Source organism: Poecilia mexicana, unplaced genomic scaffold (genome assembly GCF_051168715.1).
Source record: "Poecilia mexicana isolate PSO_F unplaced genomic scaffold, ASM5116871v1 scaffold_14, whole genome shotgun sequence".
NCBI classification, from domain to species: domain Eukaryota; kingdom Metazoa; phylum Chordata; class Actinopteri; order Cyprinodontiformes; family Poeciliidae; genus Poecilia; species Poecilia mexicana.
The window spans coordinates 28179191-28206442 of NW_028263383.1; the positions used below are offsets into that span (position 1 = coordinate 28179191).

The following is a 27252-nucleotide window of genomic DNA, read 5'->3' on the forward strand; positions in this document are numbered from 1 at the left end:
GCACATGGAAAGTTTTCAAAGACAAAAAACTGCCACCAGCATTGGCTAATACACTCCAAGGTGAGTAATGCCCTATTTAAACATGAGACAGTCGTGTGTGTTGAACAGCTTAACACAGCACTTCACTCTGTGTGTGTGTGAAGTCAGACAGGTGAGAACCACGAGGCTGAGCTGTGTGTCGGTAGTTATCAGTGTGCAGCATCGGTCCGAGGCCAGAGAGGAGCACACTGCAGCATTGTTGCCGTTCGGGGGAGGGACGGCGCAGCTGAAAGGACCCTAATCTGCTGTGTGCAGATCTGGAGGGGTGGTGGGGGGCGAAATGATGACGGTCTCCGTAGGAATGAGACGGAGCTTTGAGCCTGACGGCGGATTGTTTGGTTCTCCTGACCCATATGAAGATCTTATTTAGCTGCTCTTGTGAAGCAGAGCGCCGCTGCACTTGTATGGAAATGTAGTCGATGTTTGTTCAAGTGGTGAAAGAAGATTAAAGGAAATAAAAACTGGGTTTTAGCCCACAGAAGAAGGGAAAGCAGTTTAGTAATGCACTGCAGCACTAAAATGAGATCCAATGGGATCAATAAAAATCAGGCTTTCAAAAGATTCTATCTAAATTATAGCTAAATATGATTGGATGAATTTGAAAGATGCTGGGTTTAAAATATTTATCATTTAAGGAACAAAGAATATGTAAAATTTAATAAGCTCATGAGAAGAAATTAACTTCACTTGAAAACACAAACTTTCAGCATTTTTGTCTGGTTTTTAGTGCAAATATCTTAATACACTTAAAAAAAGACAAAACTAACTGTTTAGCAAGAAATAGGAGCTTATTTTAATTACATAATTAAGTACTTGTTCTATCAGCAGATAATTTCACTTATAAGAAATAAAATTTTTCCCATAATATTAGTGATGCAATCTGGAACTAGTCATTTTCTATCAATATTAAGGAAATATTGGCTTACAGCAAGTTCCTATATGTTGTTGAAAAGTTACTTTATATACCTAATTTAGTTTTGTCTTATTTCACTACAGATTAGACCAAAAATACCTGGTAAGATTTTGGGTTTCAAAATTTTGCTTAATTCTATTGTTATCCAAATGGATTTGAATACACACATCATAATGCAGCATCCTCCATTCAGTTTCAGCCTAGGATGTTTTAGAATTTATAAACCAGATATTAACAAGCAAACCTTTCAAATATGACATATGTGCATAAATATATCACAATGTGGCGAGAACAAAGTCTATTTTACTTAGAACCACTTCAAAATAGGAAAGACAAGATAAATATCTCCAGATGTCAGCAGGTACGTCTAAATGGAGATTACTAGTGACCCCAATTCATCAAGAAATAACTAAGTTTATGACAGGAGCTTCAGTCTAACAAGCAATAACTGAGTTTTAACTTATTTTTAGGTAATTTACGTATCATTGAATTTACATGCATTTAGGTAATTTTTAGGTTTCAAAAATTCTAATTCAACCAGTGAAAAACTAAAATATTTTAATCTCAACGGTTTTGATGAACACATAGAACCTCAACTACAATAAAATAATTTCAGTCATATTTGCTAACTAAAATATCCTAATATTTATCTCCACGTGTAGAAAAAAGGCCCGAGATCAGTCATTCAGGGTTAGGCCTATGTTACAACTGGGGCCATGCTGCCCTCTGGTGGTCAGTATGTAAAAGTACATGTTGATCAAAATAAACCCTGTTAAAAATCAGTCCGTGTAAGTTGTGCATGTGTTTGTCAAAGCATGTTTCTTTTGTTTTTCATTACTTTTACTCTGAAGGAATTTTGATCTAAGGATGTACATTATAAATATGTTAACAGTTGACAGCCTTACAGGAAAACTTTTAAGTGGAACAATCTTTGGCTGGATGTCCCAGTTTCTCCTTGTGTTTAATACATCAAGGCGATAAAATTCTGATTATTCTCCTGAGTAGAAATTCTGATTTTAGTTTCCAAAGAGCCTTTAGTTTCAAATTTTCACATCTTGAAGAAGAGCATTAAAGGCTGAGGGTTGTTTATACTCATCTGTTTCTGTATTCTCGTCTATTATGGGAGCTGAACACATGCGACATGACTAAGTATATTAAGAATAAAAAGTATAAACTGAATGTTAAAATGTGTATTAATCTTTAAATACTAACGTCTAATTATATGAAGGTCAACAGGATTCTGTTTTCATGTTGAGGTTGTGTTGCTCAGCAGACCTGAAGCCGTTACTGAACAGAACCTCTCAGGTTTACGCGTTACGCTGCAGGTCATCTGGGTGAAGGTAGGGTGCTCTGTTTTCCCCTCACTCACAAGAGAGGCAAATTTAGCCATTTGGAAATATTCCCAGCAGAGAAAGGAGCTCACTGATCTGCTAAATCTGCGCTTGGTAAACTACAAACAGCCTGTAAATCAGCTGGCTGCAGATAGCCTGACTAATTAACCTTCTAAAATGAACTTGTTGAATGTTGTCAAGTTTTATTTCATAAAGAATTGAACAGGAAAATTAACAAACTTGTGCAATAATTAACTCTGTGGAATAAGCAGATTTACTTGAAAATGGTGAATAAATGTATGGATTTTTGTTTTTTTTCTAATTTAAAGGTTTTTATTTTATATATTCAGAATCAAAATACATCCACCCTTCCCAAAAGCTACAGGTAATATTAAAAACTTTATAACAAATATTAGGTTATTTAAAATAAATTAATTTGAATAAAATGTGACTGAAAAAAAAGTAAAATTCAATTAAAGTTTTATTAAAGTTTCGCTGTAACATGTAGAACATTTCTGACTGGAGATACTGATCAAAATCTGCTCAAAAATTTCAGTTTGTTTCTTACATTTTCTTTTACACTGAGCTCATCATTTTTAGTAGAACAAAAATAAATAAATTCTTCACAAAATATTTTTTTTTCTTTTAATTTTATTGAACACAAACATTTCTGACAGAATGCAAAGTCAAAATGTGTTTTCCTTCACTCCTCAGTTAGTATTCTGTATTTACACCAGGGAATAGTGAACAGACAGACACTCAGACAGAGGAGAAGCAGACTGAGCTGCTGTTTACGGAGAGAAAGACTGGAGGACAGAAAGTTCTGGATCAATGACGGCGACCAGCTGCTGGCGGCGGAGGCTCCTCTGAGCATGATGGATGTTACAAATCCCTCTGCTGTAACGTGAGCACAGGACCTGGGAATGCAATTTTCATCTTTTTTTTATTCCCCGATCAAAAAAAAAAAAATGGGAAAAAAGGAAAAAGAAAGGCAAAGCGGGTTTTTACAGAACAGAACCAAGTCCTTTTGTTTGGTTCTGGCTAATGAAGAATAAAAAGAATTAAAAAAAAATCACATAAACCAGCAAAACTGATCAATCCAGACATTTTAACAACTTTAAGGCAAGAAAAACAAAACAAAAAAGCAAAACAAAACAAGACAAAGTGTCATTTTTCACACATTTCCAGGCAAAATTAAGTCAGTTAACTTTTTTTGTTTTGTTTTAGAAGAGACCAGAACAAGTTCCTCAACATTTGAAAAGCATAAAAACATGAAGAAAATAAATCTTAAAAATGAAAAAGGAATTTTAAGTAATGATTCATGCTGTTTGACAAATCTGATCATTTCTGGAAACATAATTTATATGTTCTTAGCTTGTCCACACTGATTTTGAATGATGCTAGCTTTGAGCGTTAAAACGTTAAATATCTCCTCTTGACTCGTTTCATTGTGTCTGTGTAGTTTTGGTCATGGCTAACCTTCCTTAAACGAGCATGCGGTCAAGTTAAAGTAAGGTTCTTAGCAATAATCTTTCCCTTGAAATATTTATTACAAAGGAATGAATGGACAAAACGTCCAAAAGGAAGCGGAATAATGCAGCCTTACAGAACATCGGAGAGGGTTTGAAGAAGCTTCATTTACAGCTGAATGGAGCAGCGGAAGAAAAGAAACTGACAGGAGGAAGCAAACGGGAAACTTCGGAGTACAGAAACCAAGAGGAAGGCGTCGTTTTTCAGTCTAAAGGCACTCAGCCGGACGTCTCTACGCTGCTGACGGTTCAGCGTTCGCTACCGGCTACATCACAATCACACTAGAAGCTCAACTCTAACACACAAGGCTCGTGTGTTTGCTGTTCACACTTAACCAGCTCCAAGTCTACGGTGGAAACAACACTGTACAGAAAAGGACCTAATTTCTGCTCTGCTTTTTAATGTTTCAAATGCAGAATTTTAGAAAAAGAGACGTTTTATTATCAAGAGACTGAGCTCATTTTTATCAAGATGATTGTCCCACCTCAGGCAGAACCTTCTGTTTTCAGTCAGTTTAAGCTAAACCTGAATATCTCTCTGCTTGGTGGTTTGCCATCAGAATCTGTAGGACTTGTGACAGTTTGGACTTTTTGGAAACAATTTTTAAAGGAAGATTTTTGCCGTTTAAAACTTCTGCAATCACGCCTGACTGTGTTCAACAGTTTGTCTTTTTTTTTTTTTTTTTTTTTTTTGCAACAGAACCTTCGCATTTATTGGCCGCCTTGGTAAAGATGCAGAAAGCTCTACATAAAATGTCCTACAGTAACACGATCTCACCGAAAAACATTGAAAAGTCCAGACTTTACTTTAGAAAGATTTATTAATTGGGGAACATTTCTATGTTTTTATTTTTATTTTATTACTTTTTAAGAAAGTCAAAATGGAGCTTTGGAAAACGTTGTACCACCTCTTCAAAAATTCTAAAAATTTCTCTTTAAATATTGAAAAGCTTTGAAATATCATTCATTTCCAGATTTTTGAAAATTTCAACACCCCCCTTATATAAATAGCATGTTCTGTTATCAGTCTTAGTTTCCATGGAGATGGGCCTCTGTGACTCTTCATATTCAACTTATGCATTACGTTCCTTGACAGTACAATCAGCTTAACAGTGTACAGAATTGGAAAATAAATTAAGTACATTTATTTTATTATCATTTGAAGAGTTACCAACACTCTTGTTAAAAAAAAAAAAAAAAAAAGTTTATTTTAAGGTGGGATTTTTTTTCATCACTGATTAAATTTCCTGAAATTTCAGGTTGGATAAATGAATGTTGAGACTTTCTACCAGGAGAGCCAATAAGTTTGGAAGGTGCTGCCGTCAAAATAATTTCAAATAAAAAATATTTAAAACTTCACACATTTCATAAAGCTGCTAGAAGGAAAAACTAAAAGTGAAACCAATTTTTCTTTTTTTTTTTGCAGTTGTGTGGGCTGATCTTTAAAACAATTCTATAGAAAGGCTAATAAATGACACAAGCTCCTCAATTATTTACTGCCTGGCCAGCCCCTTCAGATTTGATGCCACAAAATGAAAAGAGAAACAGCAAATATCCAAAGATCCAGTTGAATTCGGTTACTATGTCAACAATAAATATGATAAAAGAAAAAAACAAACTCCGGCTATGGAGGAGCCAAATACGAAGACATAACACACGTGGATCTATATTTCTAAAATGAGTCATAAGAACAACCACATCTCAGTCCAAACTGACTCCATGTTTCTGTAACCTCTTAAGTCACTCTAAAGTCCAAACATGTTGCCTAACCTACGTGTCCAAACCACTTTAAGGAAACCTCAGGATAAGTGAGAGAAGGAAAACATGTACATTTTCAGAACTCAAAATGCAAAAGTTTCGCGTTTTGAAACATAAAGGTGTGGAATTCACAGAGTCCTGCTGCATCAGAACTGGGTATGTTACTGTCAGTGGGATTTCACCATCTAACTTTACAGTATTTGGAATTTTTACAAAGAATCAGCCGACCGTCTGATGATGAAACCTCAGTACTGAATGAGCGCCCACAAACAACTCGGCTGGATTAATGAAAAATTAGGCCACACCACCGGTTTCATTTGAGATTTTGTGGATACAATGTTTTTGTGCACCTGCAGAAAATATCTATATTTGTGAATCGGTTTTGTACAAATGCTTAACAAATTGTTGTTACAAATGCAAAGTTCCAAATCAAAGAAATCAACCTGAACAATTACTGTGGGTTGATTTTAGAGTCCCCAGTAAATAGGGGCTCAAATATGGGTTTAGCTCTTCTATAAAACGTAAAATCGGAATTAAACATGACATTTTTCGCTCAAAATGTTTTGATGCTTGGTGCTGGAATTGTAAAAAAAAAATAACTGAACAGAGTTGTACAATTAATATTGTAAAATATTTTGTACAATTTATAACAGAATATTGTACTGTAAAAATTGTACAAATCCACATGTTTTCAATGCATGGGTAATTTCTAATTATACACAAACCTTAATTTGTCATTTTATTTTAACAGGGTTACAAAGCTTAATTCATGAGAAGAACACATTTTTGACCTAGTTTGTCTGTATTTTAATACAAGATGGAGAACTGCAAACAGTGTAACAAGGTTACAGGTAAATCTACTCACGTAAGTAAATTACTTAAATGGTAGATTTTAAGTGAGGTTCCCATTATTTACATCCTGCAGTGCAGGTTTTCATTGGTCCAGTTCATGTATATTCATCCAAGGCCCATTATATTTGGCTATTCAATATTTAGTTAAGGTTAATGAGGAATTTTAAGGAGGGTTTTAAAGATATTTATTAAGAGATGAAAACAATTTAAGGTATGAAAATTGGGATTTAACAGGAGCCAGTCAGAAAGAATGAAGCTGTGATTTAACTGATCTAAAAAAAATCTAAACAAAAACATGAAGGCCCCCTGAAAATTGAGTCCATATACAGGTTAACACGCAAGAGCGGATTACTAAAGGATTTGGCATGAAAATTTCAGGCTTATGGGGGGAAAAACTCAAAAAACATTTTATGCTCTAACTGTATGATTTATATATAAAAAAAATAATAAAATAAAATAAAACGTAATCAGCTTCTGAAGAGCACTAACAGACACTAACAACACATGGCGACCAAACCCACCATGCTGTTTGTCAGAAGCCAGGAAAGGACAGAAAATGAACCAAAAGAAAAACTGAGGATTGGAAACTCAAAAATCCAATATTTTTTCAACCGATTAATGTCCCACACCCTGTGCTAACAGCAACACTCTTCAGTGTGGAAGTTGAGACTGACTGATGTATACTAAAGTCTATTGAGCAGTCTTTTGAATATCAGTAAAATGTTTAAAAATGACATTGAGGTCATTTTGGCTGCTACTTTTAAAGAGAGCGACTGAAATTTCTTCTGACTAAAGGAAGGATGAAGGTTTTACAGTAACGTTGCTTTGTTTTATCTTCCCCAAGCATTTAATCTCTGCCACAAAGCAAGTTGAATTTAGAAATGTAAACTTTCTGGGCTCAGATCGAAGGTAAGCGTGTCTAGAGAATAGGAATCTTTATACTGTAGCATAAAGCTATTAAAGCTAACAACGCTAATTGCTAATATAAGAAGCTAAAGTTGGCTAATATTTGTGTTTGAAGCCCTGTTTCAAGACATTAACTTTTACGTGAATATTTCTCACAATCATTTTTCTGTTTTTTTTTTTTTTTTTGGGAGAGTGAAGATGAAATGAAGGAAAACGCAGGATTAAGAAGCGGAAAAGAAAAAAAACCCCGATCACATATGAATTTACAGAAATACAGCAACTTCGCAACAAACCCACATGCTTTAATAAAGACATTAAGAAACAGCTAAGTAGGCAGTGAGAACAGCATTTAAAGAAAAACCACAGACAAAGGAAAAAGAAGACCCATAATCCATCATCACAATAATGAGCGTACTGCATAAAGAGTAGTAGAGTCGGTCTTACATTTGTGTGCATCTTAAAGGCAGTAAATCTGTGAAGTAAAGCTACAGTTCATCCAAGTTTATCTAGAGAAAATATGACAGACGCTGATCTGCTTATTACGTACAAAAATGGGTGACATGACGTGTGAATATCTAATGTTTTACAGCGACTGATTTAGGTGGATGTATTGGGAACTAAGGCGTCGCATGAGGTTTATCACTCCTGCTCATATTCCAGCAGAAACACATTTTCTTTGTAGTTTATATCTTCTGAGTTGCTGCTTTATGTATTTATTTTTTTCCTAATGCAGTGGGGTGGTGTGTGGGAAATTGTTTCGACGTTTCAGTGACTGCGACCACCCCCGTTTTTAACCTGTAAAGCCCACACCCCAAACTCTCCCCGCCCAACCTGCACCTCTCCCTCCCTCCCTCCTCCTCCCCGCCGCTGCCCCGGCTGGAGGACATTATGCTTTACTTTCGTTGCCGTTCGCCCGAGGAGCCTCGTTGGGGACCGTCTTCACCTCGGCCGTGGCGTTCTTCACCTCCGGCTCGGCTTTGGCGTTGTCGCTCTTCACAGTCTTCCCGCTGCGGGCGAGAGCAAAAGGAGCGAAAGAGGAAGAAGGAGAGATTCCGTTAGAATCGACGAGGCTCTCTTTTCACAGCCAAACTGTCTTGCCTTTTTTTTTTTTTTTTTTTTGTCTGATTCCTCAAAGGGAGGAAAGAGGTGAAAACATGCAGGATGCTTTGAGGGAATTTGTTGTTCTCGCTCCTGGAACTGAATGCATTTCACACTTAATGGGATTGAGCTCGCTATCCTAGCCGGGCATCAGACAGGAGCACATGGATGTCACAGCTACTTCCCAGGAACAATGAATGCTGATGTGGAATGACACACAGGGCCGGTACAGTAGATACAGCGCTGGAGGGAGGGAAGGACCGAGGCGCGGCCTACAACAGAGACTACAATACACCAGAGGATTACATGCCATCTGGACTCAGCTGAGCTCAGACACAATGGGAACAGACTTTGAAGCCACACATCACTTTTTTTTTTCCAGTCTAAAAATGTGTTATTTTTTCCTCTGCTGTCCTGCCTGCCGCCTCTCTAACAGCTGCTCTGATCCTCACGTTTTTCTGTCCTGTCCACCGATTAAAAAAAAAAAAAAAAAACCTCATAAAATTCATGTTTAGTTTCGTTCTGCCTTGCAGAAATACTGAACGCACATTTTGTCAAACTTTAGTGCGTGCTGCTGGGATTTTATGTGAGTGAAAGAAAAAGGACTTTATCACTTTTTTTAACAAATAAAAATCTGAAATGCATGATGTCGACATGCAAACAGAACCTTTAGTCGGTACTTTGGAGAACTGGAACCAGATTTGACTCTCCATGTCTAGAAATCAAAGTTTGAAATCTCCTTTGTGAAACAGCTCAGGCTCAGTCAGACTGGATGGAGAGATTCTATTGTCAAACATTTTTCCATTGGATTTAAGTCTGGACTTTGACTGGGCCATTCTAGCCAGCGACGAAGCAATACATTTCAGCAGAACATGTATCGTATTTAAACACATTTCAACATTGTTTTTAAAGAACTGAAACATTATGTATAAAACAAAGAATCACTAGTTAACATTTAAAAGAAAATCTGTTTTAAAAATGCTCCAGAGTCGAACACAACACCAAACTATGTCTGAAATAGTGTTCCCTGATTCTGCGTCTTCTGAAGGAACATTTTTTCACCCAGCATCTTACTTGTGCATGTCAAAGGTAAATGTGATGAATAAAAATACAGATCACACTTTCCAGGTTTGCATTTGCAAAACAATTAACGACTCCGTTTCCGTTACCTTTAGCAAAGCTGCAGCATTTGCTACGGCTGCAGGATATTTGCAGAAGAGTCTCATAACAACATTTAAGACAAGTGTCTGTTTATTTTGATGAAAGATTACATGTAAGCTGGAATCCTGGTTCAGTCTTTGAGTTGCCAAAAACCTTTGCATTTCCCTTGTAACTTTTACTTAAAAAAGGGACAAAGTACAATTTAAATTGATACGTCACCATTTCAGATTCCAGCTTTTAGCATTTGTACGGTCTGCAGATTTTGTTACCATCTGCAAACAGAGAGGTTGGAGCTGACGGAGTCTACGGCAGTGAAAACGGCAGCTCTGATGGAGGACGGCACAGCGGGAGCGCTCTGCTTCAGGCCCGTCTGAGCTGTGAAGGAAAATCCCTCCAATGACAAGGAGGCTTTCATCACACTGATTTGGAGCTGACAAGCTCCCTGCACCCAAGTAGCCGTAAACGCTTCGCTCTTCATCACTGACATCCTCCCCGGAGCAGCCGAGTGAGCAAATTAAGAGATGGAGGAAGAGGAGAAGGACGAGTGTCTCTCAGGAATTCATCTCCTGCTACAGTTTTCTCCTCGGCTTCACAGGCTGTCAGGAATCAGCAACGTCTGCAAACTACGGAGCGGGATTCAGAAAAATCAGCTCCAACATCCCAGCTGCTGGTTGGAGAGCTGATCTATCAGGGAGAAGTGTGTGGGGCCCAGCCACGAGGAGACGGACACCAGAAACACCTGCTGTGAGATCACATTGGATCAAACTGCGATCCCTGTTTCCTTTAAGGCAATGAAATTATCTTGATTTATCGCCAGAAAAAGATTTTGCTACCAAAAGCTGCCTACTTCGACAAAAAATATTGTCAAACAGACAACACTTTGTTCATTTTCTAATTTTATTTTAATTTGTTTTTGTTATATTTTATTTCATTTTTTAAAATTTACAATTTGCTTACATTTTATTTAAATTTTTAGTTTAACTTTATGTGTTTATTTCCATATTATTGATTTAACTTATATTTTCATCACTTAAAAATGACTTTTATTTTAATTTATTGCCTTCGACTGTGTTTCTTATAAATGCCTATAGGGAAGGTGTGAGCCAACAATATACAAAAAATTACTATTCACCTTTATTTAATTTGATTTGTTTCACTCTATTTTTTTATTTCATCTATTTTATTTTAATTTTCTATATTTTACACTTCACTGCAGTTTCACTTCTCTCTTTGATTCTATTTCAACATAATTTTGTGTTTTCTATTCACTGTAATTCTACTAACTTTAATATTTCAATTTCATTTCATCATGATTTTTTGTTGCTCTATTTTACATTACATGTGTCATGAGACTGTGAATTTTACACTTTCTGACTTTATATTCTTTTTTCTTTCATCTTATTTATTTTTTTAATGAAAAACATAAAAATACTAAACTGGGATTTTATTTTTTAAACTGCCAAATGCAGAGATTTGTTTTAGTAATTTATTTCAATGTTTTGATGAAATACATATAATCTCTTCATCTTTTACTTTTTTTATCACCCCTGTTAAATCTTTTCCCACATTGAACTACATGTTAGCCGTAACGTGGAGGCCTGCGGCGCTGAGCGCTAACGAGCCAAACGGTGGGAAGATGCTCGTTTCTGTGAGGTTAATAAGCAAACAGGTGGAGGCAGCGGGTGGAGGGTGGAGGCATGCAGTGACCGATGGAGAACATATGGCAACGTTAAAGGAACTTCCACCCTTAAATGGTCCAAAAACTGACCTGACATCCACAAGTGCTGATGTCCAGACTTATTGTTTTTAGATTTCCCACAATGCATTGTTTTCTCACACAGATATAGACGTCAGTCTTTAAAAAAAAACCCAAAAAAACAAAAAACAAAAGCCACAACGAATGCTATAAAATTTATGAATATTTACTGTGTAACAAATTTCTCCTAACTTTTGAAGTGTGGGACGTGTCTGCAGTCGCAGCTGTGCTCCTTCTTCCACATGATTAATTCAGGTGAAACAGCTCCTGCTGCCTCTGGATCTCTGCCCACAGCTGATGCTTATTGGATCCTGGTACCGAGCCAACGGCCAAACATATTTCAGGGTGAGATGGAGGCAATCAATATCTTCCACAGATCAGCAGTTTTAACAGGGACTGATGAAATGTGATGGTTGTTTTAAACTTTCTTCACACTTGGCCTCAAACTTGGCTGTATGGGGTCTTTAAGAGCAAGTTTTTATTTTGGTGAGATAATTGATTGGTTGTATTTGGCTCCAGATTTTAGCCTCTTAAAATCAAATCTCTGCCAATGAAAAACTGTTTAAATGCATTAAATCACAGTCCAGTGAGTTAAATGTCTGAGTTTCAGGGAAACGACAACTGAAAGGTGAATCTCTACAGTGTTTCATGAACATTCATGGGATTTCTGTAGAAATGTGAACTTTGGACGCTGACATCACTGTAAGGGATGTCTGTGCTGCTACATGCTATGAGATGCAGAACATGGGAACATGGAGGATTGTTTTTTTTTTTGCATTCCCTCACAATAATGTACAGATCAGTTCATGCGGCATAACTGGGTACTGTAAGCCTTTCTTACAGTGGCCATCGTACTTTCTGCTGTTATATAAGGTTGTCGTAAGCTTTATCCATCTATGTTTATATCTTATGAAATATCAGAAGTTTTATATCTTTTTCTTTAGGATAGAAAAGCTGGATGTTTTCGTGTGCAGTTCCATCTCAACATAACACAAACAGACATAAACATGCAGTGAATAAAAAACTGATTTGTACCAGAGAGTTAAGAATAAACACGTTTTTACTGAGGCTCTTTAGATGTGTATATATTTTAAATTTTAAATTGACATTTGTGAGGGAACGCAAAAAAAATAAAAAATTCCCTTTTCAAAATTTAATCCATTAAAATCTGTGTAATTAATTATTTGAAATGATCCTTTAAAACAGACAATATAAGCCATAGTCATAAGAATTAATAGCAAAATCCACACATGTGTTCAATTAATCAGTTTCACTTTTTGAATGGAATGAAATAAAAAAGCTTTTGGATGTTGCCGTAACGGACTGAGGCGCAGCAGAACCTCTGCTCTGAGCAGAACCATGCATGTGGGAAGAACCGTTTAAGGGTGAAGTTCTCCTTAAAAAATGGCAGCCCTCATGAAATGACCAGAACAAAAGGGAGCAATAAAGGAAACGGAGATGTTCATACTCATTTTGGGTTGATGTGGTGGAGTCTGAGCATGGGGCACAGCGGGCATCGTTGCTCTGGCCGTCTACTTGTAAGTCCTTACTCTGGGTGCTGCTGGGGGCTCTCACTGACTCACACGGGTTCTGAGGCCTGTCGCCATTAGCGGGCGGTGGGCTAACTGGCTCTAATACAGGAGGGCTGGAGGCAGGGGCAACTTTTGGAGCGTCGCTGAGGTCAACCAGGGGCCCGACGCTGCACTCGGAGTCTGCTTTAGGTGAATTGGAAAGGGCTGCAGCAGTGTTTTTAGGAGAGGAGTTAGTCTGTGGCGTCCTAAAGCTCTCTGTAACCGAGTTAGCAGCAGCCGGGGGGAGTCGGTTTACCGCCGTGTTCGGGGAGTCGGCAGCGGCAGGTCTGTTTGGCAGGAAGTAGCAGGGAGGGGTTGGGGGAGAGGTGGAAGAAGAGGGGTGGACACAGGAGAGGAAGCATAGAGCCAAAACAAAAAAGAAAAAAAATAAAGGGTAGAGTGAGAGTGCAAGTCAGGGCAACAACAAGGTTTTAAGTGCTTCTGTGCTTCAGTGGAAAAAGTAAAAATCTATACAGTCAAAATGTTAGCAACAAAATATTGGGGGGGGGGAACACAAAATAATTAAAAGAATGGACAAGCAGTTTTCCCAGGATGAAGGAGTCGGTCTGCAGCTCCTGCTCTGAGCTTTTACAGAAACTAAAGAGATTCTGTTTGGTACAGAAACAACATAAAGCCACAGAAATCCAACGTCAGCTGGACCTCAAACCTGAAGAGCTGAAATGATTCTGGCAAGTCACCAATCATTTTCTCCACTCTTGTTTGCTAAAACTCCACAGCACCATGTTTTTGAAATGTTAGGTAGTGAAGGATTTGTTATGAATGTTCCTTCAAACAGCTTCCTACGAGCACGAACACAGCTGAAAGAAATGTGGCTTCTCAGCCTCAAAGCTGTACATCAACTAAAGTATTAATACCCATTCAACTTTTAGACGTGTTTTCTTAATACTAAAACCTCAAATTTAAATGAATTTCATTAGGATTTATGTGACAGAGCAACACAAACTATAGTATGATTATGAAATGGAAAGAAAAACGAGAAGTTGCCTGATGACTGCTAATGTGTGTGTAATCTAACCTCAGTACAGACACAGAAAACAGGCTGAATTTGTTTTCACATATATATTTTGAATCGCATGTAATTGTCTTCCTACTTTATAGCACTTTGTGCCGTCCTTTCACAAGAAATGTCAATGAAATACATTTATGCTTGTGGTTGGAATGTGACAAAATATGGAAAAGTTCAAGGGGTCTGAATACTTTTGCAAGCCACTGTGTATTCATGAGTTAGAATGGCCTAGTCAAAGCTCAGACGTTAACCCAATTAAACAGTTGTAGATGTGCTGCAAAGAATCAGGAGTTGCAGTGTGTAGATGAGCGAAGCTGGAAGAAAGCTGCTGTTAAACGTCGACGCAAACAAAGCTATGAATTATTTCTCTTCCACTTCGTAGCTACTAAATGTTGGTTTATCACATCAATTCTGATATTGTACACCAAAACCTGAGGACGTATTGTGACAAAATGTGAAAAGGTTCAATGGGTATGAATACTTCCATACAGCGCTGTTTTTATATGCGAGTCCAGTCTTATTTTATCTGAAAATCCTGCATATATAAGCCGTCCATCCATCCACCAATTAAGTGTGTAGACTCGGTTTTGGACCGTCTCTCAAAGAGCCAATTAAAGCGCTCGGTTCTCACTCTGGTTCTGTCAGCGGGGTGGTCTCATTGGGCTCAGTGGGACCCCCTCCTTCTTGGTTCGGGGTGTTTTCTTCCTTTGTCCTCACTTCCACAATCGGCTCCTTAGACTCGTCCTTCCTGTCGTCAGAAAGAAAGGGAAAGAGCAAACGGACGCATAAATTCAGGCGTGCGTTTGTGAGACGAGAGGAGGTCTCAGTTCAGTCAGGCAGCTCTTCGTTGCGGCCCGGGAACACACGGTCACCTCAAGCAAATGATCAGCGGCAGTGTAAAACAAATGAGCTCAAAGATTCAGACACACACAGTCGGTCTGTTCGGCTGTCAACCGCGCTGTCTCGTTCACTCAAGCCAATATTTGATCATCCTCCACCTCCACCAACCTGCGTGCTCTGATTGCAGTTTTTTTTTTTCCCCCCCCGGAGGGCTTCGCCGCCGCCACACTCGGCTCTCTGATTGTGCTCGGCTTTAAAGCGTTCGCTGGCAGGGAACGACATGTTTGAGATCTAAAGGTGCAAAACATCTCTGCAGATCTCGCCGCTGCGACTCGGTTCACAGCGTGGCACAGGCTCTGAAGAAGTGTTTTGCGAAGGCTTTGGTTGAAATATTTATTTGTTGTGTGCATTGCCTCCATGGGGAGAAGCTGGCGAACATATTGAGGTGAATTCTTGATCAAAGTACAGCGTTCTTTTCAGGAAGGTTGCATTAATAATTACGCTGCTCCAAACATTCCAGCATTGTCTGTAATTCCTAATCATTTGACGTGATTGCATTTCGCATTCGTTGTTCGAGAAGCAGCAGAAACCTCCACTATTACTGGTAAAATGATTATGCTGTGTGAAAAGCCTTAAAGTAAATGTGTGTTTTAGTTTAGCAGAGTAATCTCACTCTGCACATTTTAGAAAAATTAATCCTTTATTTTTTCTTTACAATAAAAGGTATTTTTAATAAACTACTGCTGCCACAATTTATTTATTTATTTATTTTGTTTTTACCACTAACACTTCTCATTTTCACTCTAAAATCGTAACTATTTTTTGCAATTTTTACTTTCTTCAAATTTGCTGAACTAGTGATTGTACTCATGTTAAGCAGAGTGGAGGATGTGTGATGCTGTGGGCCTGTTACAGTGGACTACATTATGAACATTAGGACAAGTTTTTAATAAAAGTCTGATGTCTTCCACATCAGAAAACTGAGAGTCTGCTGTGATTGGGTCTTTCAGAGGGATCATGGTCATCTGGCAAAATCAACTCCACCTTCCTCCAACGGCACAGGGAGGAGGAGGCTAAACAGCTGCACCTTGGGCTCACAAAGTCACCATGACATTTTGTGCATCTTTACCAGAATTTTCAGAGCATGTCAGATTATACTTTTTCTTCAATAAATCCAGAAGCAGGCAGCAAAATCACAATGCGTGCGCTTACGAGAACGCCGCCTTTCCCTCCTCGATGTCCTTGCTCTTGGCGCCCGGGCCGGCTTTGCCGCAAACGTTGACGGCGATGCACATGAGGAGGCCGCACTTGTTGAGGAAATAGCAGGTGACGTCCACGGCCACCAGCAGCAGCAAGAAGACAACGATGAGGATGCCCACGATGGCGCCGGTGCCGAGTCCTGAGCCGCCGTCTGCAGTGTCTGAAGAGGAAGAGAGAGGCAAAGGGGGGATACGAAAACCACACAAGACAGAAGAGAAAGAAGGGTTTCAACACGGAGGAGAGGAGAAGAGAGGAGAGGGGGGCAGCCAGGAAATTAGACAGAGGACAGACATGATGAGAGGCGATGAGGGATACGGTGAGTCTCAATGAAGATGTGAAGCAATCAGTTGGAGGAATCACCAAGTATATTCCCCCCCCAAAAAAACCCCAAAAAAAACAACCTTCCATTCCATCTTTGAGAGGGAAATGTTGTACTTTCTACTCTATCAAATTCACTTTTAAGCTTTTAAAACATGAATCTGTGAAAGGTGAATCCATGGATAACTTTCAGTTGTTCTGCAACAGTTTTCTTGCTTTTTGCTCCGGGAGTTTGAACAATATTTGGGAGAAGAAACTGAAGGATTTAATATGATGTTGCTGACACTTTTCATTCAATGTTTAGTCTTCAGTCGATGCCAAAAGCTTTCCTGGCTTTAGTTTCCAGCTCTTTTTGGAAGACGTCCTGCATGGATTCCAGACAATGTTAAAAACAGAGTCTGGACTGAATCCAGCATCGTTCCTATCTCCCACGTGTCCGAAGCAACCGAAACCACAGAGGACTGTTCCAGGTGCTGACATGTTGTGCAAAAACTAATTCATCATCCCCTGGGATTTTTGTGATGCTCCACTTATTTCCAAATGGGACGGGATAACACTGGGGGAGATATATAGCAGCATTAGTAAAATACTGCAAGATTGATTTTAGTTTTCTGTCCAGGGTTTCATCTGCAGTGCCTTACTTTAGCTTCTTAGTTTGCATCCTATATCTAGTGCTCAGTAAGAGAAAAGACTCTTCAGTGTTTAGAATCTCAGCTAATTTGCAAACCCTGTCTTCAGATGGACTTTGAGTAACAAAAGGATCTTATTCAAGGTTTAAACTGAAGAAATAAAACTGAGTAATTACATAAGACCCAACATTACAGATAACTGATAAAAGATCAGTCTCTTGAGAAAAGACAAATACACAGTTTTTTTACACTGTGTGCTAAAAATGACTTTTCTAATTATATTGAATGAACTCCAAATCTTCAGTCCATCCTGTTGACACAAATGTAATCTGCTTACCAGTTAATTAGAAGCTTTATCATTGTAAATCTGGAAACCTACACCAGAACACTTATGGCAAACTATATGTAAACTATAAATAAATATGTAAACTATAAATAAATATGTAAACTATAAAACAAAAAAAAAGTGGGCTAAGAACAGGACCTTGGGGCACTAAAAACAGTTTATTTTATTTTAATGTAGTACCATATTGGGACTTGATATCTACAGGTCTTTGTTTCTGACCAGGTTCAGAGTCAGAACCTCTGGCGCTCCACTGGGTTGTGTGTTTGGCCCCCTATTGTCCACTCTGTACACCAATGACTGTGCCAGCAAACCCATGACAGTGATGTTTAATTAGAGACCACTGTGGCTGAGCTCATCTTTGGTGGGGATGAAATGCAGGGAGGAGGTGACCAGGCTGGCGGCTCGTTGTGCTGATAAAGAGGCCATCCCTGACTTCTATTAGAGTCGCTGTCCTCGACTCGCAGACGCAGTGTGAGACCGGGAGACAGTTTCTACAGCAGTCCAATAACTCTTGTGCTTCCCCTGGAAGATTTATCTAATCTTCACTGAACTTTAACTGTTTTTTTCAAACAATATTACACAAGCAACACTGTTACATACGTAACTATTCCACAGTGTATTCCTCAGAGGTAATGCACTGTAAAAAAAATTTAAATAAATTAAACTAAACACAGGGATAAATTCAGAGGCCGAGTGAGGCTCAGATGCAGTAAAGGCTGTTTCCTCGAAGCACTGAGGTCTGCTCAGGATCAAAAGCTCATCAAACTGTCTGGAGAGAATGGGAGCTCCATTCTGCTCACTAAATCACCTTTAAGTTCATATAAGACATTTGTACTGTTATACTCAGTGGTCCAGAACGGCAGTGCTGAGCTGCTGTATAAATCTTTGTATCATCAAAGGCTAAAACCTGCATTTGTCCAACAAAATAGTTGTTTAAAATAACCCTGCTTGCAGTTCAGTCCTCACAAACAAATGTTCTGCAAGGTGGCATGTGGTAAATGTACTGTTTGCATTCATTTTAATGCAGCGATAAACAGCTTGATGAACACTATTATATAACACCTAAAGCAATACTTCTGTTTCATTCGCTTTATTACTTCAGTAAATGTGCTGAAGTCAGCATATGGCAGGTTCTCTGTCGGTGCCGTTGCAGCAGTTGTTGCATATTCGAAGTTACAGTCAGAAGTATGAATCCACAGATGGTGGTAAAGGCTTTGGAGCTTTTCTGGGAGCTTCATTGTGGACATGTACACCGGCTCTCCAGTGATTTCCATAAACACGACCACCTTAAACACAGAAGTGTCAAGTTGTACCATTTTTCCAACCAAAGGTTTAGGTTTATTAAACACATTCAAGCCCATTCTGAGTATTTTTAAACTCCCAACTGAAAGTGGAACAATGCAGAAATCCTGGCTAAAGAGCTTTTGGAGCAATAAAAGAAAAAACAAAAGACATTTTCCAAATGAAGATCATGTGCTCATGTGAAAGCGGCCTCCTTTTATTTGCTAGCTAGACGGAATGAAACACAATCATTTGCAAACCATTTTTAATTTGTGCAAAACAACTGTTGAGGAACACTCAAAATTACACCAAGATTTCATTTTAGCATAATTTCTCTCAAGGTATTTGCTATTGATTTAAATTGCCTCCAAAGTAGCAAGAATGTCCAAGGACTCGTGTTGAAATCAGCATTTATGCACAACTGATGTCGTTTCATTACTCCAGCTTGTAATGTTTCCAAAATGAGATCATAATCACTACACGGAGTATTAGATAAGTAAATCATTCAGCATTGCTGTACAGTTATAGCAAAGCTAAACATGACTTTCATCCTGCAGTGCAGATGGACAGGCATGTTGTTCTAGGAGGACTGTGTGACGCAGTGGTGGAGCGGATCCTCACACCGTGGTCCGTGGTTCAATTCCTGACCTTGAGGTCTTTGCTGCACGTCCCCCGCCCTGACCTCTCTCTATCTGATGGAAGTTAATAACGGCCAGTAGTGCAAGAAAAGTCTAGCATCCCAAGGCTAACTCTAATTTAAATTCCCTAACTGTGACTCTCCCCTCCTGACTGATTGGAACATCAGAAGCGTGTCTCTGCGGCGTGTTCTTACAGGTGCCAACACGCCGTTACAGACAACCTGCGTTTCTCCTCTGCTCATTGATTCATTTGCATTTTAACAGGAGCAATAAATCATGCCGCACGGTTTAGAGCTGGGGGTTTAAATGCTCACATCTGTGTGTCGGGAGAAACGCTTCTGTTTGCAGGTGCCGGACCGAGCCGTCTCCCCAGGAAACTGCTGGTGACACGCCGAATGCGATAAATCTCAGTTCTAAAACCGAAAATCCCACACATGTCTGAGAGATCGATAAGGCCTGACCAGCACGAACGATCACGCTTATTAACACGACTTACACCAGCGATTCATTAACATCGTATCGTCCCGTGAATTATGCCACCTGATGCACACTGTGGTTATCTGTGTTCGTGTGAAGCAGAGCGGCGTGAGGTGAAACGTGGCCATGCATCTCACAACTCACTGCTCACAGTGGTTTCTGCAAACTTTTCATGATGAATAATAGCACGTCTCTGATATTAAAAAAGAAAGACAGATGTATTGATGTTAATCTAAAAGGCATGTTGTTGGAAATTTCATAAAAAAAAATTTCTTTGCAGATTTCTGGTCTTTCCTTTTGTCCATCATAACCAGAATGTCTCCAATTTAGACAATGATTCCAACCACTCCCTTACACTACAGGTACAGCTTAGTCAATTAGGTCATTAGAAAAGTTATTGTTGAAAATCTATTTCAGTAGAGTCTATTTCAAGATATATTTGTTCAGTTTTAATGGAATTCCAAAATTCTGATTCAAAGAAGCTTTAAAATAAGACATAAGGCTAAATTAAAAATGAATTTTCAATACAGAAATGTTAATTTACCAACACAGTAGAGGAAAAGACTGCTGACTGTTCAACGCATGCTGTTTATAATAAGCATGTTAATGGAAAGTTTAATGCAACATCGGCTGCATTTCTCGTCTTGAATCAGTGAACCATAAAAATCTTTTTGCTCCTAAACTAAGGAGAAAAATGACTGAAAGGGTCCAAAGTCATCATTCAGAGGAGAGCTTTCCCTTTAGGGAGATGATTTCATCTTCCAGATGAACATTGTACTGGGTCACACTGGCAAAAGTGCCAACACCGGCGTTAGTTACCATGGAAACACCAGCCAACTGACCTGACCGTTGTGGTCAGGTCAGAGAGCCTCCATGGAGCACAATCCAGAGGAGGAGGAGAGACACCAGAACCAGACTGCAGATGAGACGAAGGCCGTGGTCAACCTGGACTTTCTGAATATCTCAGCAGAACCAGAGCTGAACTCCTCCATGCCAGGAACTGACTGGAGGCCCTGTACAGTACAGAGTTATGCTGATATTAAAGCCACATTTCTGCATTAGAATTGATTTTATTGCTTTGATTTGAATTTTTTTTTACTATTACAGAAACATGGACTTTTATTTTTATGTCTGTGTCTCTTCTCTGTTTCTTCCTGTGAAGCTCTGGCTTATTTTTATTTAAAAAAAAAAAAAAAAAAAAAAAAAATCTACATCACAGTATGGCCACTGTGTGGCGCTGCACCGCCATTAAAACGACACCAGCACTGGCCTGTGTTCACAGCAATGCTTACAACTGGCTTGGTTGTCTGACTGATGAATATATCTGGAAACTCCTCATGGATCTGCAGCCTGAGTGGCTTTAAGCTTTTAACAAATGGACGCTGAAATAAGAGGTGGGGTTTGATGTCAGAATCATATTTCTCTCTTTATTCTGTTAGCTTTAGCAAGCAGAATGAGTTTAAGGATATCGATTAAAACAAAGTTCCAACCAAAACAGACAGTCGGATGCTTTTAGTATTCAGAGTGACTCCAACTTATGATATATTCACGTGTTCACCTACCACTTATTAATCCTGAGCCTTAAATCAATAGTGACGTCTAATTAATCACACAACCTGGGGTCATGTCAGGCTGCACAAAGTTGATCTCAAATCTCTCAGCAGCAGCAGCAGCAGCAGCTTTCCCTGCATGCACACGGCTACTGCGTGCAGTTTGTTTCAGGTAACAGAAATATTCCAGACGTTTGTGAGACGAGGAGGCTGATTATATTCGCTCTGAGCTGATCAGGGCTGCCATTACTCAACAGACTGATGATCAACATGAGGAGGAGGAGAGGAACTCTGGGGGGTACTAACGTCTCGTTTTCCTGCCGACACGACTTAGTTGAGATTAAACGGAAGCGCCGTCGTCCCAGGCACGTCTCATTATGACCGGATGAGACACAACATCTGATGTGCACCTAGGTCCATAATTATTCATACCCCCCTTTACAGATTGGGTTTTGAGGTAATAACTCATTGTAAGTAAGAACTGATTTGAATCTGTGATGGTAGATAAAGATTAGGGTGATGGCACAGAGGCCTTCCAACTTGAAACAACTAATGAATTGAACACATTTTAGTTGAAAAACAAAACTGTTTCCCCCTTATCAATAGCTGAATAATGATATCCGGATAGAGAGGGGGGTGTATGATTAATATATCTGTTCAAGCTAACAGTTATTGTAATAACATCCTCAGGAATCTAGTAAATCATTTAAACTCTATGATTTAGAGATTCAAGATTTATTAGATAGTTCCTCCAAATGTTGGATTTTATTGATATTCGAAGTTTTTCTTCTTAAAATATCCCTTAAAGAAGTCTTAAGCCCTATTTATGCCACAGCTTTTTTTTAACTGCTGCCAGTTTAATGCTCAAAAGCAGCTTTTATTTTGACATCTTCCATGTTTTTTTACAGTGGATTTTATTACATGTTGGTGCATTAACCATAAATCCCAGCAGTTCAAATGCCTTTCATCCTTTTAACGGAATGATCTGATGCCGGCGGTTTTTTGTATGAATCAATTTGAGCTACAGCTGAACGCATGAGCCGTTTTACATAAATAACACTCTTTACAGGAGGAATAAAAAATCTTTACACTTATTTCAGAGTTGGTTGAGCTTTGGCATCAAGACCGTGAATCTGATGGTTGAGCTGATGGCTTTACATGCTCAGTGACATTAAATATTCCATAAAAGCTAATGAGTGAACCTCTGAAATTTGCCTATTTTGAACAAATGGAGAACCGCTGACAGGCAGCTGCAACCTGCTGCTTCTTTAAGCATGACTTTAGATTTTGTTGAATTATTTCAGCTCCAGATGGAAAAGCAGGACAACACCCTCAGAAAGCCTCTAGAACTGATTCAGTCTACTTCTGCAACGTATCATTACCAGAACAATTTAGCTCATCTGGAAGCATCATAATGAAACAGGAGCAGCTTTAGAAAAGCATCATGATTGACCTTTAAAGAAAACTCAGAAAATGATTCATTATCAACCATAATGCAGCCTGTACAATATATTCTACTTGAGACAGACAAAACTATCCAAATCTGTGGGATTACTAAAAGCAAATCAATGCAAAATGTTAAGCAGAACTTCGTGGGATTCTAGTATTCATACATCTGATGTATTATGATTCTGCTGCTCTTTAGCAGCTGCTGGATCTATACTGTGCAGAGAGCGTCGAGTAACCTTGGACCTGAGAGCTTTCATAAAACTCAGTCTGGTTAGAACCATTAAAGAAGAGCTTTTAACGCGTCCTTCACTGTTACATTCGAACAGGTACCTGAAGAGTGACAACTTTTATGTTTAATAGACTCCAGAGGTCAAGAGGGAGGCATCACATCGGACCTGCTGGCTTTCACCTTTTTCTCGTCAACAAACTTCTTTAAATCTAATTAGTGTTTGTTGTGATGGAGCAACACAGTGAAGACGAGGTGTCAAGTGGAAGGAAAGGGAAACGTGGTTCAGCTGCAGGGTTCGATACGAGTCATGTGGGCAGATGCCCAGGGCGATACTAGCATGGGGTTAATCGATATAAACTTAGTCGTGTCCTGAACATGTTTTCTATTGCTTTCGTGCACATGCAGCCAGTGCTGCATGCTGATGAGTTTGATGATGGGTTGCATGTTTATAAGGAAATATTAGAGCAACTCAAATAAAGTCAGAATCTTTTGAAGGTGAATGCACTTTTTCCACAAGTTATGCTTAAGTCACAGCAACCATGTTGAAGAAGAAGGTGATCTGGTCAGATTAGACCATTTAACACATTTAATGTAATACGGAAAAAAAGGTAACAACAGACTTCTTTAAAGTACTGAAAGCCATGGAAGTGTTGCCTATTGTCTGTAAATAAATTAACCTGCTTGTGCCAAATTGTTTAGACAGAGACATTGTGTCCATCCAAACTGAAACAACTTTACTATTTAAGATATTAGCTGCTCATAACACCAAACATTCCCAGTTCTTAAAAATCCATATTTAAACATTATGACTGTACCATAAAAACATTCATGTAACAATTTATATGTAGATGCATCTCAGTGAATTAGTTTATCATTTAAAATGTAACTACAGTAATTCAACCCATAAAAAAACAAAACCCTCTTACGTACACTTGGATTATAACACACTGAGGGATATTTGTATTTCTGTACACTCTGATGATTGATGAAACCCCAAAACTCAAGTTTGCCAGGAAATTTAAAATTAAAATCAACATGAACACACAGACGTGTGCATGGATTACTGCGTCAGCGCAGCGTGGCATGGAGGAGGCCAGCCTGTGGCGTTCAGGAAGAACAGGTTGCTTTAAGCCTTCAGCTCATCTGCATTGCTGGTTCTGGTGTCTCCTGTCTTCCCCCATGACAATTCGTCACAGGGTTTAAGTCAGACCAGTTCACTGGTCAGTGAGATCCTGGACATTAAAGCAGTTATTGGTACGCATGGTGGTCACATGAAAAAAAGCAGCATCTCCACAAAAAAAAAAAAAAAAAACTGTTGCGGTGTAAAAAAAACTATGGTTCACATCCTGGTGGCAGCAGTTAGCTTTCTTCCTTCCACTTAACTTTCTAATAAAGTGCTTAGATTAAACTCTTCTTTAGCAATGACCCTTTGTCTGAGGTCTTCTCCATAACTGTGTAAGCCAACATTTTTTATGAGTTCGTGGTACGAGCTAAAACTCTGGGTTTTTATGAACCATAATCATGTACAATACCAGAGGTAAAATTTAGAAATATATCAGTGAATTTAGGTAACTTAGTTTCACTTTCTTCAGTTTAATTAGTACAGTAAATAAATGTTTTATTGATATTCTAGTTTATTTAGTGCAGATTTTAAACAGCAATGTTAAAGCTTCGACTACAAGGAGCCGCCCTGAGCAGCATTGAGTTCCCTCAGGGGGTTTAGTCACTAAAGCCTCAGGAAGCCATGACTGTCTTGAAACAAAAAGAAAGAATTTATTTCAACCCTACAATGGTTACATGGAAATACACTGATATACATTTACAAAAATGTCTCAAACAATAAAATAATTTCACATTCTTGAAATCATTTTTGTAGCATTTGAACAGTTGCTGCGTTTATGTTCTCAGACAGTTTCCGTGTTTTCGGTAAAAAGGGAGCATGAACTGTCAAAATAACAGCAGGTGTGTTGTAGTTCTGGGATATTCGTTCGAAAAGAGTTATGGATACTTTGTCACAAAACATGATTATCTTTTTTTTCTCCCCCTCACAACCCTCCATCCTCTCCTTACAAGGTGGTTTACATAAGTACATTTCTGTAAATGAGCATAATATGTGGAAAAATAAACTGCTGTCAGACACCAGCTACTCGACTGGAACCAATATTAAAAATCGGAGTTAATCTTTCGTTTTGTTGAACAGCAGGACGGTTGGAGCTCTCGACAGGACTCAGGCACAGGATTTGCACTCGTCTCCTGCTTAACACATTCATAATGCTCGATTTGGAGGGGGTGGGTGGGTTGGAGAGAGGGGATTCAAAGCAGCTGCGTTGCATATTGTGGAATACTGGATCATGCCTTGTGTCAGCTTGCATGCTGTGGTCATGCCTTTATGTCGTTGTGGCATTTCTGTGGCGTGAGGTCTCAGTTCAGCAGGAAACCAAGTCCTGCAGGAAAAGAACGTCTGCTACAACGGCCGTGTCCGGTTCAGACACTGCAGACATGTTATTTAGCAGTAGAAGGTCATTTCTGGGTTTACCACCCCTGTTAAAATCACATTAAGGCATTATGAATGTGTTAGTGTTCAAATATATAAAACAAAGCAACACTACTGCATTGAATCAACACACCTGCAACTGGTAACACTGACAAGCATTTAAAAAATCCATTTCCCTAAATATACTCGTATACAGAGCTGTGAAAAAAAATCCATCTACAGACTTCCTTTGTTTGTTAATTTGTCGTAGTTAAATGGTTCAGCTCAGCGAGTAAAAGTCAGATGTGCAAATATGTATAAGGAGGGACACAGTTGGATGGGACGGATGAGGGTAGGATTTATTAAACTTTGTCTTCTTCCACTCCTTTTCAAACGGCATTCGAACGTTTTGTATTTTTACATTACGACCATTATGACATATAATTCTTATTCTATTATTTCTTTGCTGTATGCTGTTTGAAATAAAGACATCATTTCATTTCAAGTCTGAATGTTAAGCAATGATTTCATTTGTAAACCAACCTGGTCCTGGTTATAAAACTGCTTTCTCTGCTCTGCTCTGCAGAATTGTTGTGATTGATTCGCACTGGACGGTTTTCAATGAGGAGCAATCTGCCATGCCATTGAATCTCATTCATATTTACCTCAGGAATGTGAAAATACCACTTTTCAGATTTTTATCTAAAAAAACACTTTTTATAAATAAAGTGTTTTATATCTATATTTTTGAGCAATTCAGAGGTGTACTTTGGACCATTTGGGGTCACAAACACCAGACACACTCATACCTTTGGACCGTTTAGAGACCGTGAGAGAGGATGCTGGAGTACCTGGAGAGAAAGCAAGCATGCACAGGGAGAACACGGAGATTCCACTAAGAATGAACTCAGGTTGGGATTCAAACCCAGAAGCTTTTAGCTGCAAGGCAGCAGTGCTACCAACTGTACCTCCATCTATAATCAGGTCTGGGTGTGACCAGCTTTCCAAATAGGTCACACAGTTAGTTCATAATTTAACACTGAAAGCAATTACTGTTTAGTCAAAGATGTGTTTGATGGTCTGAAACATTAAAGTGTGACAAAAACAAGCAAAACAGGAGAAATCTGTAAGGGGCAGATGGTTTTTCACAGCGCTGCTCAACATGAAAACAGATGAAAAAGTGAACTGAACCATAAATTTCCCCCCAAAATCTGAAAATGATGCAAGTACTGAGCACCCTGTAATAACATGAAACCAACGGTCTTGACTCTTCATCTTTTTGTTTCCAAACTTGTGTGTGGCTGCACAAAGGTCAGAAGGCATAGAAAGCAAAGGAGCCTGAACCCAAAGATTTGAAAAGGTCCAGATTCTCCTCTTTCTCCTCGAACAAAATCAGTTTATGAGAGCCAGAGGAAAGTCAGCGCTGACAGCAGGAGAGTCGCCAGACTGCAAGACACGCACTGGCAGCCCAGGGTAGCTAGAGTTATTTGTCATCAATACACACACAGGCAATATTTACAAGTTGTTGTTTTTTTTTTTAAGTGATAGTCATCAAGTGGCATTAAAAAAAACAACAAAACAAAACATAAAAGTACAAACAAAGAAATAAATTTGTGTTTATGGCAATGTCATGGTCCATAGGTGCCCAGAAGATCACACATGGAGACAGGGAGAGGACACGGAGAAAAGGGAAGCAGGAGATAAAGAGGGAAAACAGGGAGAGAGAGATTGAAAAATAGGTCAGAAATTCAGAAATCCAAGTCAAAAAGGCGATTTTTAAACTGAACAGAGGAATACAAAGAAGGGAACTGTAAGTCAGAG

The 27252-nt window shown here is 38.9% G+C and overlaps 1 protein-coding gene across 1 annotated transcript in view; it reads right to left on the reverse strand.

Annotated features, from left to right (window-relative positions):
* Positions 1-5217: 5217 nt before the first annotated feature.
* ncam1a (neural cell adhesion molecule 1a) overlaps positions 5218-27252 on the reverse strand; it is a 279917-nt gene continuing 257882 nt past the window's right edge. The window contains exons 18-21 of the mRNA XM_088012457.1: positions 15994-16201; positions 14573-14689; positions 12812-13201; positions 5218-8335 (exon numbers count right to left, since the gene is read on the reverse strand). Of these exons, the coding sequence (XP_087868583.1) occupies positions 8215-8335; positions 12812-13201; positions 14573-14689; positions 15994-16201 (836 nt within the window). The 3' untranslated portion in view covers positions 5218-8214. The remainder of the gene's footprint in view (positions 8336-12811; positions 13202-14572; positions 14690-15993; positions 16202-27252) is intronic.